General features: G+C 47.2%; 5 protein-coding genes across 5 annotated transcripts; 3 read left to right on the top strand and 2 right to left on the bottom strand.

The window, feature by feature from the left end:
- Positions 1 to 448: 448 nt before the first annotated feature.
- On the top strand, positions 449 to 1,225 carry N7478_011651 (putative ubiquitin conjugating enzyme; the record flags this gene model as incomplete). The annotated part of the gene is made up of 2 exons (XM_056927865.1): positions 449 to 845; positions 969 to 1,225. 2 exons carry the CDS (start codon positions 449 to 451, stop codon positions 1,223 to 1,225), a joined length of 654 nt encoding a protein of 217 aa, XP_056773592.1.
- Positions 1,226 to 1,816: 591 nt separating this feature from the next.
- Positions 1,817 to 2,822, bottom strand: N7478_011650 (RTA1 domain-containing protein; the record flags this gene model as incomplete). The annotated part of the gene is made up of 3 exons (XM_056927864.1): positions 1,817 to 1,907; positions 1,973 to 2,047; positions 2,107 to 2,822. 3 exons carry the CDS (start codon positions 2,820 to 2,822, stop codon positions 1,817 to 1,819), a joined length of 882 nt encoding a protein of 293 aa, XP_056773591.1.
- A 3,096-nt stretch (positions 2,823 to 5,918) lies between these two features.
- Positions 5,919 to 6,860, top strand: fmaE (monooxygenase fmaE; the record flags this gene model as incomplete). Its single annotated transcript, XM_056927863.1, has 2 exons — positions 5,919 to 5,999; positions 6,054 to 6,860. The coding sequence occupies 2 exons, from the start codon at positions 5,919 to 5,921 to the stop codon at positions 6,858 to 6,860; spliced, it is 888 nt and encodes a 295-aa protein (XP_056773590.1).
- A 304-nt stretch (positions 6,861 to 7,164) lies between these two features.
- Positions 7,165 to 10,001, bottom strand: N7478_011648 (metal cation transporter MSC2; the record flags this gene model as incomplete). Its single annotated transcript, XM_056927862.1, has 4 exons — positions 7,165 to 8,011; positions 8,062 to 8,280; positions 8,344 to 9,495; positions 9,556 to 10,001. 4 exons carry the CDS (start codon positions 9,999 to 10,001, stop codon positions 7,165 to 7,167), a joined length of 2,664 nt encoding a protein of 887 aa, XP_056773589.1.
- A 1,210-nt stretch (positions 10,002 to 11,211) lies between these two features.
- N7478_011647 (chitobiosyldiphosphodolichol beta-1,4 mannosyltransferase) lies at positions 11,212 to 11,949 on the top strand (the record flags this gene model as incomplete). Its single annotated transcript, XM_056927861.1, has 1 exon — positions 11,212 to 11,949. One exon carries the CDS (start codon positions 11,212 to 11,214, stop codon positions 11,947 to 11,949), a length of 738 nt encoding a protein of 245 aa, XP_056773588.1.
- Positions 11,950 to 12,023: the final 74 nt, after the last annotated feature.

Here is a 12,023-nt window from a genome sequence, read left to right as displayed (position 1 = left end):
TGAACTGTGACTTCTTGACTGATTGTCTCACTGTCAGCTTCTTTTCCTAGTATAGTTGTTCTACTTATGCGGGTGTCCTGGTATCATTCCTCTCCTTTCCGCAGTGATTTGATTAAATTGAGCAAGAAAATCAGACAGAGTAAAGACCAAAATGAAAGTCATTTCTATTCTTTTCTATTCTTTTCCTCATTCTAATTCATCTAATCCCTCTTCTATTCTCTAACTCCCTCTCCCCTCTATACTACACTATAACTACTACACTATACTGTCCACTCTTCCCCCCGCTTCCAAGGTTGCCACTCACCGCCTTCAGATCATTTTCGTATCTCTCTCTCCCCCTCACTTCGAAGCGCCTCTCTTATTTCACCCCAGTCAGCCCAGTCATACAGCACCGTGCATTAAACTACTTTGAGCCATTCGGCATTCTATTCCCCTCGATCCTCGCACAATGGCGACTTCCCCCGCCGGCCGCATGCTCAGCCGACAGCTGTCGCAGATGCAATCCGATAAGGACATTCCCGGGATCAGCTGTGGTCTGCTGGATAATAACGTCTTCGAGTGGGAGGTTATGTTGATGATCTCGGACGATGTCAAGCTTTATGGAGGTAGGGATCTTCTTCAATCTCGGACAATGAGTCCGGGATATTCCAGGCCGACACAGCACAGCCTCTTGGAATTCCTGATTCCTGATTCTAATTTGCTGTCATACATTCTGGCGAATGAAGTTACTGACCTTTTTTCTCTCTTTGCAGGTGGCTTCTTTCGTGCTCGCCTCTCATTCCCTACTGAATACCCACATATGCCTCCGAAGATGAAGTTCGAGTCGCCGCTCTTCCACCCAAATAGTAAGTGATCGCCACATCACGACGACATGGGGCCCTGCATGTCGAATCGGAGATTACATGTAGCAGGGATAGGCTCATGTGACTACATTTGGAACCAGTGCTGATCTTTGGATATTTGAATAGTCTACCCGAATGGTGATGTTTGCATTTCTATCCTCCACCCTCCAGAGGAGGATAAGTACGGTTATGAGTCTGCCGCTGAGCGCTGGTCGCCTGTCCAGACCCCCGAGACTATTCTCTTGTCCGTTATCTCGATGCTCTCTAGTCCGAATGACGAGAGTCCCGCAAACGTCGAGGCCGCTCGCTTGTGGCGCGAGGATCCGGCGGAATTCAAGAAGCGCGTCCGTCGCTGTGTCCGAGAGAGCTTGGGCGAGGATTAAGTTATGGATTCAATATAATACCCTCCCTTCTTTTCCTCCCACACTCATCTCCTTGGTCTGTTTACCTTTCCTCTATTTTCATTTTCATGTTCATGTTCACTTTCACTTTCACTTTCATTTTCATCTTCATTCGTCATGGTGCATATGGCTGGTCGTTTTCTTCGGTTGTGTCTTGTGTCTCCCGGTCTCTTTTTTTTTTTGGGAGACTTCGGTGTTGCTGCTCTCCTTAGGGAATGCATGATAGAGCGAGCGAGATGGGGGATTTTTGCTAGGGCGGAATCATCTAACCTCATGGTCATAATATTCCATCTTCAATTACACAATCTAGGTTTGCTGGAGTTTCTTGCGTGCTCTGCTCTACGCATTCGGGTTACTTACTTATGTTTTTGATGATTTACTACAGAAATGAGAATTAAACGAACTTCCACATTGAAGTATATCTTGAGCGTTCTATTAGCTTTCATGTCGTAATAAGTATGTCTAAGGTAGGAAACAGGGGAAGCGCCATAATATAATGATGTAAAGGGCAGCACTTGTGGGTGAATATTAAGAGATAGGACAAATAGGTCATCAACTTGAAAGCGCTGAGATCTAGTTTTGGCTCTTGTGGCCGGTGCGCATCGAAGGAATGAACAGGCCTGGGTGGAAGATGGTGAAGGCCAAACAGGCGAGAGCGATCATCCTAGTTCAAAGTTTAGTTAGAACTGAAAGACAAAAACAAACCTGAAGACGTATAGTTTGACTTACATTCCATCCAATACCAAGAATTCGTCCTCTTTTTGCATCAATGGGCTACCCCAGCCACCAGCCATCTCGGGAATACTATAGAAACGAGTTAGCTGAGCCATCACTTTTGTGTTGATTTCGAGATCATCACTTACCGATAAATACACCGAATCAGAACGGTGAAGTAAGCAAAGATCTCCGCAGCGAGAACCATCCGCATCCGACTAGGAGAGACGGTAGACGTGCTAGTCCCCTCGAGACTCTTCTCCCCAACAAGCCCATTCCCCTTCCGCGAAACATTCCAAAAGAAATGCAGTCCGAATATCCCACAAACAGACATCGTAGCCACCTGAAACGCAATACCAGCAATAATAATATTATCACCCGCCTTCAGCATAGCCGCATCATCATTCCCAGCCGCAGCAGCAACACCACCACCCGCAGCCTGCAGAATCAAAGACCCAATATCACAACTGATGAAGATCCATGTAAATAGTCGAGGCTTCATTTTCGAGTGTTCGGGTCCCAGATTCAGCACGATATGCTTCATTGTTAAATATACGCCTGCAGCGACGAATGTAGGTGCTAACACTAGACAGACGATTTGGAGCTTGAAGGCGCCTGCGTTCCAGGGGTTTGAATGCATTAGGACTCGGCCGATGTAGCCTGCCATCTCCATTAATGCGCCGATTCCGATGGCGACCATGAATGTCCATGTTCGGTAGTGGATTCCTAGTCCGAGTTGTGCGATGGAGATTACGGCGAAGAAGGCTGTGAAGAAGGCATTTCCGCCTAGATTGGGGTAGTAGCCGTATGTTGTTGCTTCGACGGGGCAGGTTAGGGAGACTTGGGAACAGGTTGCGTAGCTCATTTTGGTGGTGATAATTTAAGATTCTGGTCGCTTGGTCGCTTGGTCGCTTGGTCGCTTATATCGTGTGAGAGCTAAAGTCGAGTTCAGTTCAGTTGCGGAGAAAGATCCTTATATGGTAACACAGCGTCGCAGTGGCAGCAGGATCAACAGAAACGACAACGACAGCTGGTATCAGCTAGCGATAATTTATCGCGATGCAATACTGAAAGAAATAGAGACTTGAAGTTGAAAAGTCAATATTGAACTGACAAATCCCCAGGGAAAAAAGTGCGCCTGCTCCATGTTTTCTATTTCCCGCGTCAGCATCAATGGCCAAGAACAAACAGGCTTACGCTGGTCCACTGTGGGGTATATGTGTTAAACGGTCTTATATAAAGTAGTCTGATTGGTTCAAGGATTCGCTTTCGTTCTCGTTATCGTTCTCGTGCTTTGGTTAGACCCACTTGGTGTGGGATTTCGCGTGGGATGAGATTGGATCGGGGATTTAAATCGGATTTGGTCCGCGCGCATTTGCTTTTTTGGGATATTCCAAGAGGCTAAGAGGTATGTTTGTATATGATGGACGTTATGATCTGGTCTTATGTTGAGTTCTCTCGGCATGTAGTATGTATGTATGCTGTCTATTCCGGTCGTTGTCTCTTCACCCAATCATTTTATATTAGTTTTCAAGTTCTAGAATCAGCCTGATTAAATAAATATGACCTGTCCGGGTTGTGCAAAAGAGCTCCAAGGTTGACATTGATCCACCTTGACGTAGATCGACAGGGACAGTGCTGATCCCTACTGATATTGCGTTTGGACAGAGCTTACTCTTCCAGAGTCTAACGCCACTCTAATACAAATACTGGTCTCTAAATATAATCTCTCTTCTATTCCTATGAATCTTATCTTTAGTTTTGGCTAATCCGACAGACGAGACGACGATGATTTCTAACATGATTCGCTGATATGCGCCCGGCATAGAGCTGATGGATGACGAAGCACAGGATCATCTATCCACGCACGTTTTGGATGAGTTAAAGTAAAGGGATTTACTGTGAGATCATCACTTTTATTGATATTCTGCATTCATTTCTATAGCTGTTGTTAATATTCATGACTTTCCGACTTACTTCTATACTGTGGACTTCTCGGCCCCGTGCGGCTGGAGTCCTATACCTCCGTCGAAAGTGATGACGCAGATCGCCTGTCGCGGGGATATTCTCCGCATAGTATGAAACTAGGCGCACGGTCATGCAAAGGCTGTTATGAGCGATAAGTTCGCTGTGATCGCGGACTGCCTTGTACCAACTGTTTGAGGAACGGTAGGACATGTGCATATCCTACGCCGAAGATCATGGCTTTCAACCCATGGTTGACCTCGTAAATCGGGGCCTGCGACTTCTTTTAAACGTGAATGACAACCAACTTTATCCAGAAATAACATTCCTGTCGGTTGAAATCTAGTGGTTGGATGGAGATTTCCTTCTTTTTGTTTCAAAGTGAGTCATGTCGATCGATACATCCGATGCTGGATAGTGGAGGCCAACATCCCAAGGATGCTTTTCTTGAAGTCAGAAGCAAGCGAAAGAATATTCAAGATTCCTACCAATATCTGCTAAGTAGATATGAATTTTCATCGGGCTCTGAAGCGCAGAATAATCTGTTGCAAATCATGACTCAACATACTATTACCACTGCTTGTAAGAAGATGGAGTTTGTATTGCCGCTGCGAGAGGAGATCATTATCCGGAAACAAACGGATGCGCAAAACTTGGAGGAAACAACATGAAACGCTTAAGATGTCATTTAAGTTGGCCTGCGAAGCGTTGGAGAGTAGTCATGTGTTATTGAAAGAGGGAATGGTTCTTCAGCACGTACACGCAATGGTACGTCCTTGCTTTGGTTTTACGGTGTCTTTCTAGCAATCCGGGTGCCTTTGGGACAGAACGTGCGTGGATGCTGGTTGAAGAGCTTTTTCTATCGCGAGCGATTCGCCATGAATGTTCGATGGGGGTTTGAGGATGAATTTACGCATGGTATTGTTTGAAGATGGTTGTATCTGCTCCCGATATCAAGCTTTGTTAGCGAGGAAAGATGCGCATATGAGGGTTACCGAGTCAGCTGTTAGAGTGAATATCTCTAGCAGTCATAGGGGGTGTTCTTGCCAATCTCTTGCCAATCTTGGGTTTTCATCAGTGACTAGTACATTGGCGACAACAGGCGAAGCATCTTCAGCCCCAGAATTGGGGAACGGATTCATGGATACGTTTTTTTCAAAATCCCGTTCCATTCTTGGATATGCAAATTCTGGAGGTTTCATTCTTACTTGATTGGAATGCTATCCTCAATGGCTGCTTCCATGATGATGGTCATGAGATAAATATATCCTTCTTTCCCCCATAATTCACACGCTGAAGTTGCTTTTCTTCGGGGCGGTAGTAGATGTTGAGATGGATACTTTGGAGAAGGTTTATAATATAGTCCAATGAGTTTATCTCTAACGTTCCAGGGTGTTAAGGTAGTAGAAACTTACGTAGCAATCACGAATGAATTTCCCAAAGTGGATTAGGGGACTGTATTGGTAGCCCATTAAAAGTGGATTCAATGCTCGGACCACGGAAGTCTTTCTACGTACAGGCCAGTCCGGGCGCATAGCTTCAGTTATCATCAATATTATTGGTAGCCCATTATAGTGGATTCAATGCTCGGACTACGGAAGTCTTCTACAGGCTAGTCCGGGCGGACAGCCTCACAACCTACTGCGAGATCTGCCTTGGCTTCTCCGTTGGCGCCCAAGGTTGGTTAAAGGGAGATTATGATTGGTCTGGAAAAGCAAGGCTCGAGAAGACGTGCGGGCATCACGAGGGTGCGAGTGCCGAAGGAGTCAGCCAATATTTGCATAAGTATAAATAGCATCCTTTATTCCCATGTTGAAGGGCCCCCAACCCTTGAAAACTTTGTCATAACACGGACTCGGAGTCTTTGAGTTACATCTACATCTACTTCGCCCAACTGTCGATCAAACATAACTTGAACAAAGCAGCATCCGAGTTCAACAACAAATCAAAGACGTCAAGTGCAAAATATAGCCCAAGGAGAGGCCTGATATCAATAATGTCCACTTTTACACCGGTCTCCACGCCGCCGTCAGAAGTCAGACCCCGATCACAATATTTCAACCAACAATTACACAATGTACGTCTAACCACAATTCTTTTCCCATCTCTCAACTAATCTTTTGCGTTACAGCTTTTCCGTGATGCATTGTCGCTGCAAACCTGGCTCTTTCTCGGTGCTCTACTGCAATCTACACTCTTCCTGCTCATTCCAACCAGTATCGCAATTCTACCTGTCATCTTATATTTCACCATCTGTTTCATCGACAATGCTCTAATTTACAGTGGCATACGCCCAAATCCACTCATGGCCAATATAATTCCTGGTAAAACCTCCGCACAATTCCCTGGCAGCACAATTCCATCACAGCATCCGATTGTCGTCATCAAGCTCGCCGCTCGCACCAATCACCCTCTTGGAATTATTCATCCGCACATGCGAAAGATCGGAACCTATTTCAATCGCATGATTGATGATCTTGACGAGAATAGTGAAGAATATGGCTATTTAGGCGCTAATAGCTACCTGGCCAATGAGCGATCAACAGGCAACGAGCTCATGATTATGGCGTACTTTCGTACATATGACGGATTGCATGCATTCTCGCATGAGAATGGTGTTCATCGTGAAGCTTGGAATTATTGGAATACTCAGGTTATGGGAAGAGGTAAAAATGAGGAGGGGCGGATGTTTAGTATTATGCATGAGGCGTACGAGGTTCCTGTTGGGAAGTGGGAGAACATATTCATTAATTATCATCCTAGTGGGGTTGCTGCGACGACGTTTAAGGTCGATGTGGATGGGAAGGAGAAGTGGGCTAGTCCAATGGTTGATGCGAGGAAGGGACTGTTTAGGACTAGTAAGGGGCGCATGGCAGCGAGCGCGGGAGATGAGAATGAGATCTATGGGAATGATCCATATGCGAATGAGAAGGCTTGATTGGATTTAGGTACTAAGTTGACTTCTTGATGAGAAGATGAAATGTTTGAAGTCGTGTTTGGATGTTGTAATAACTGTTTCGAGTTGTATCCTCGTTAACCCCCTAGCCAGGGCATATCTGCAGCAATGAATGGATTACGAGAACATGGAGCTGTATACAATTCTTCGATCGGGTATTTCACATGCTTTGCTAAAGAGTAATAACATACAGAGGGACTTGTACAATATAAAATCCAGGATATAATCTTGAATTCAGTTCACACCTGGCATGGGAACATGAACAATGTCATGGTGACAAATTGACTCAAGAGGTTTTGGTGCCTCCACCACACCAACAACGGCCTTCTCCATCACGTTCTACCTGGACCACAATATCCATGCCTTTGTCTTTGAGATAGCTCACCGTTCTCTGGCGCACATCTTCGAGATCAGAACCACGGGAGGCAATGACATGAATCACACCGAAAAGTTTTTGTGCTTTGGCTTCATGATCATGATCATGGTCGTGGGCGTGGGCGTGGTCGTGGCCATGGTCATGGTGTTCATGGTGGTCGTGACTATGTTCATGGTCGTGACTGTGAGAGTGAGTATGAGGCTCGGCATGACCACAGCTTGCCTGGCCATGAGAATGATCGTGATCGTGAGAATGCTCCGCAGAGGGCCCAGTATCGTCGAGCCAGAACTTTGGCACAGTATATCCAACAACACCCCGTAATGTACTGACTCCAGCAAGCGTTTCACGCACATTGTATTCTGTATCCGCAGGCAAAGCCAGAAGCAAAGTCTTGGCTGTACTAATGACTAGCGGAACGGCAGAGGCAAAGATCAAAATCGCAATGAAGCATGAGGCCAGAGGATCGTAACCGGACCATCCAGAGTAATGCACAAGAATGGTGGAGATTACTACAGCCACAGAGCCCAGTGTGTCGGCAAGAATGTGCAAGAAGATACCATGCATGTTTTCGTTACCATGAGAGTGGTCATGGCCATGGTCATGGCCGTGGTGGTGACCGTGCTCGAAGCTGAAAATACCAACCAGGTTGACGAGGAGTCCGGCAAAGCTGACAGCCAGTAATTCACCGATGCGGTGCATTTCGCTACCCGAGGAGAGCCTTTCTACAGCCTCGTATATGATCTCCACGCTGATAATCCTGCTAGTTGTTAGATTTTGTTTCGCGACGAAGGGCTGACAGTGACTCACATGAGAAAGATGCCATTAGCAAAGCCAGACAATGTATCGACCTTGCCGTAACCGTATGGAAAGCTAGCATTTGGTGGCCACTTGCTCATCACTGCAGCACAAAGACCGACTACCAGAGCCAGACAATCAAAAAACATGTGAATGCTGTCGCTAAGAAGTCCGAGTGATCCAGTAATGAAGCCGTATGATAACTGGACAAGCATGAATGCGAAATTGAGACTGTAAATGTAAATGTGAGCAAGGAAGAACTGCCTAGAATCAAGAACTGATTGAAAGACGTACCACATAAAGTAGAAAATACTGCGAGAATCCTTTTCTCTAACAATGCTATGAAGTAGGGGATATGCTTCACTGCGGTGAATAAGCCATTTTGTGACTCGAGTTGTGGATTCCGGGGCTATGGAATGTGAGTGAGAATGATGATTGTGATTGTGTGATTGATCATTAAGTCGAAGGTGGCTATCATCCATCTTTGAAGCGAAGAATGAGATGCCGGTCAAGACGCAGCGTGCCGCATAAACGGGCACAATTTCATCTCGAATATGAGGCGAGCAAAGGAGAGCTGCGGCTCCAGTGCAGATGGCCAAGCCATTTTTGTTAGGAGAACGAATGCCACTTGGGAATGAGAACATCAAGGAGATCGCCAACAGTCCACTAGGCACGAGCATGTAGATCAAATCCGATGGCTCGAATGGTAGCCCACGGGAGAACATTGCAGCCAAAATAAGCAAACCTGACCCTGAAAGCAGAGCTAAAGGAGCATCCGTCGTGACCACAATACCTGCTTGGTTCACCGCGGATGATTTTGTCTTGGATATCGATTCCGCAACAAGACCAGGCTCGGGAATAGGCCCTTGGTGGCGAAGAGATGGGAAGGGCGGAGAAAGTACAAAGACGGATATCAAAAGCGCTAGATATCCCATGAATGGGGAAGAGTCCCATGGCTTGTTCAAACCAAAGAAACTCAATACCATCACGAAACCCAGAAGCGCAATTGTCAACTTCTTTCGGCTATACTTCTCAGAGGCTGCACTGCGGAGGTTTCCTTGTACTAAATTCGGGACTCCCGACGCAGTTGCAAGGAGCAACGCAAAGGCAACCAAAAATCCACCTACTTTCATTGCGGCGTAAATCGGTAAACCGATGGCAACCACTTGCAAGAATGCTGCCTGCGCAGTCTTGACCGTAAGTGCAGGGGACTTTACAGACGAAGCGGGGCCGTTTGCTTGATTCTTCCGCAGAAGTTGCACCCCTCCAAAGATTATGAGGGCGAATGCGGTCAGGACGCTAGCCTTCTGTCCAGCTTGTCCGATTCCCATTGAACTAGCTTTCGCCGCGGCGCTGGGAGCTTGACACGCTTCTGCGCACTTCCGTGGATACCAAGACAGTGCAATCCAAGGGGATGCGATAAGAGCACCAGCAAGAATCTCATGTCTAAAGGATATCAGTATGTCTGCTTCCATTTTCAATTTTTGCGAAATCCTGATAACTCACAGTTGGTTGGGACGGCTATCCGTATAGCTTGTTGTCATCGGCTTCACATCGTGATCATGCGACACATCATGAATAGAGGCTACGCTGTGGTTTTGAGCATGCGCGTGGGCATGGCTATGACTGTGGCTGTGGCTATGGTTATGGCCGTGGTCGTGATCGTGGTCGTGATGGACGTGCGATGACGAGTGGGAGTCCGTGTGCTGGTGCATATGGGATGTCGAATTGTGAGAGGCATGGCCATAAGCATAGCTTCCATTCGTGGCCGTCGTTGTCTCTGGAATAGTCGATCCGTTCACATTTGATCCTCCGAGGGACAGAGGAGGGGGCGGCGTGTGTCCATAGCGGGACCGATTGTGTCCGCGACCACGACTGTGGCTGTGAGTGTGACCATTTGATATCGATGGAGGAGCAAGGTCCGCAGCAAAAGGCGGCGGCCCCGTCGACATGATCTGAATCGAAGCAAATGCGGGATCGAGATCGAGTAGGAGATTCTAGCAAGCAAATAGACTAGGGGGGTTTGGCCGCTCGGTGCCAAGATCCGGGGGGCTTTGGAAGCTCAAATCGGGAGTCAGGTAGTGAGGAGTGTGACAAGCATTGCGCGTCGTATTCGTAGGGCTGATATTGAATTGGCCAGGTAAGTCGAAAGGTGCTCCACTCAAGTGGACGAGCACCGACACTAAGAGACTTACTTGAGTTAACGTTAGTTCTTCCTCAATTGTGTTTCGCGGACCTTGGGGGGCAGGCACGTGATTGCCTTATCGCGACCGACAATCAACAATCAACGCATCTGCTTTGGACACATCACACATTGTTAAGGCTGGGTGCTGTTCAGAGGGATGCGCCTGTGGTCACGCTCGTCATGATTGAGACACTCATCAATGTTGCCTTCTGTGTTTTCAGCGTGTTGACGCTGTTGATATTTCTACTCCCATCGCAGTATGATCCCCGCTCAGCGCCATCCGGAGAGAGCTCCTCGCGACCGAAAACGAAAACAAGCGTACAGATTCTTGTGTTAGGAGACATTGGCCACAGTCCGCGCATGCAATATCATGCATTGAGTATTGCTCGAAATGGTGGAGAGGTGGTGATAATTGGATATGCCGGTAGGTCCTCGGATTTGGAGGAAGGATGCATCTTGCTGAATCTGACGATAAATCAATTCAATTGCTGATCTCTTATGTGTATAAGCAGATTCCGATCCTCATCCTGACATTATCTCACATCCGAATATCTCCATCGTACCTATCCGACCTCATCCAGCCATCCTACAAACAAGCAATAAACTCCTCTTCATCTTATATGGTCCATTGAAGGTGCTGTTTCAGATTGTATGCCTATGGCGTTGTCTGGCATATACCACCTCCCCATCACGATGGCTGTTGGTCCAGGTATATAATCCCCAACATCGTAAACAGACAAACAAACGAGGTGAACATGTGCTGACCGGAGAAGAATCCCCCCTCCATTCCTTGCCTAGCTGTGGCCTCCCTATCCTGCTTCCTGCGGCAAACCCGGCTCGTCATCGATTGGCATAACTTCGGATACTCTATCCTGGCATTGAAACTAGGCGCCAGTCATCCGCTTGTGAAACTGTCATTGCAGTACGAGAAGATCTTCTGCAAATCAGCAACCGCCCATTTCTGTGTAACCGACGCAATGCGCTCGGTCCTCAAGAAAGACATCAAGCTGCAAGCTCCCATCTTGCCTCTGCATGATCGCCCTGCAAGCCACTTCAGTCCAATCATGGACCCTGATGCACGCATCCAATTTCTAACACAGCTCCCCGAAGCGAAACCTATGCGCGCTGCCTTGGAGTCGGGAAACATGCGGGTGCTGGTCAGCTCGACTTCGTGGACGCCTGATGAAGACTTTTCTATTCTCATCGAAGCCTTGCTACAGTATTCCGCCCTTGCTACTTCGCAATCCGACTTGCCTGAGATCCTAGCGATCATCACGGGCAAAGGCCCTCAAAAGGAAATGTACCTTCAGGAAATCAGAAGCCTGGAAGCCGCGGGCAAGCTTGGGAAGGTTACCATTCGCACAGCCTGGCTGAGTATGTCAGATTATGCAAAACTTTTGGCCTCTGCTTCGCTCGGTGTAAGTCTGCATACTAGTAGTAGCGGAGTAGACCTGCCAATGAAAGTCGTCGATATGTTTGGTGCTGGTCTGCCCGTCGTGGGCTGGGATCGCTTCGAGGCATGGCCTGAGCTGGTGACGGAGGGAGTGAATGGGATGGGATTTGGCAGTTCAAATGAACTATCAGAACAACTGGTTCAATTATTCGGAGACGACAAGAAGCTTGAGGCCCTACGCGAGGGTGCTCAGAAAGAAAGCACTCGGCGCTGGGATGATGAATGGGATCCCATAGCAGGTAAGCTGCTTGGGTTAACATGACACGGTGAACCTCTTCATCCCAAATAAAAAAAGAAAACTCAAAGTAAAGATGAACATATCAAATCAACCTGGAG

Source organism: Penicillium angulare (genome assembly GCF_028827245.1).
Source record: "Penicillium angulare strain IBT 27051 chromosome Unknown utg000009l_segment0_segment0, whole genome shotgun sequence".
Classification (NCBI taxonomy): domain Eukaryota; kingdom Fungi; phylum Ascomycota; class Eurotiomycetes; order Eurotiales; family Aspergillaceae; genus Penicillium; species Penicillium angulare.
The sequence above is the reverse complement of the archived record's forward strand: the minus strand, read 5'-3'. Positions and strand labels throughout refer to the sequence as shown.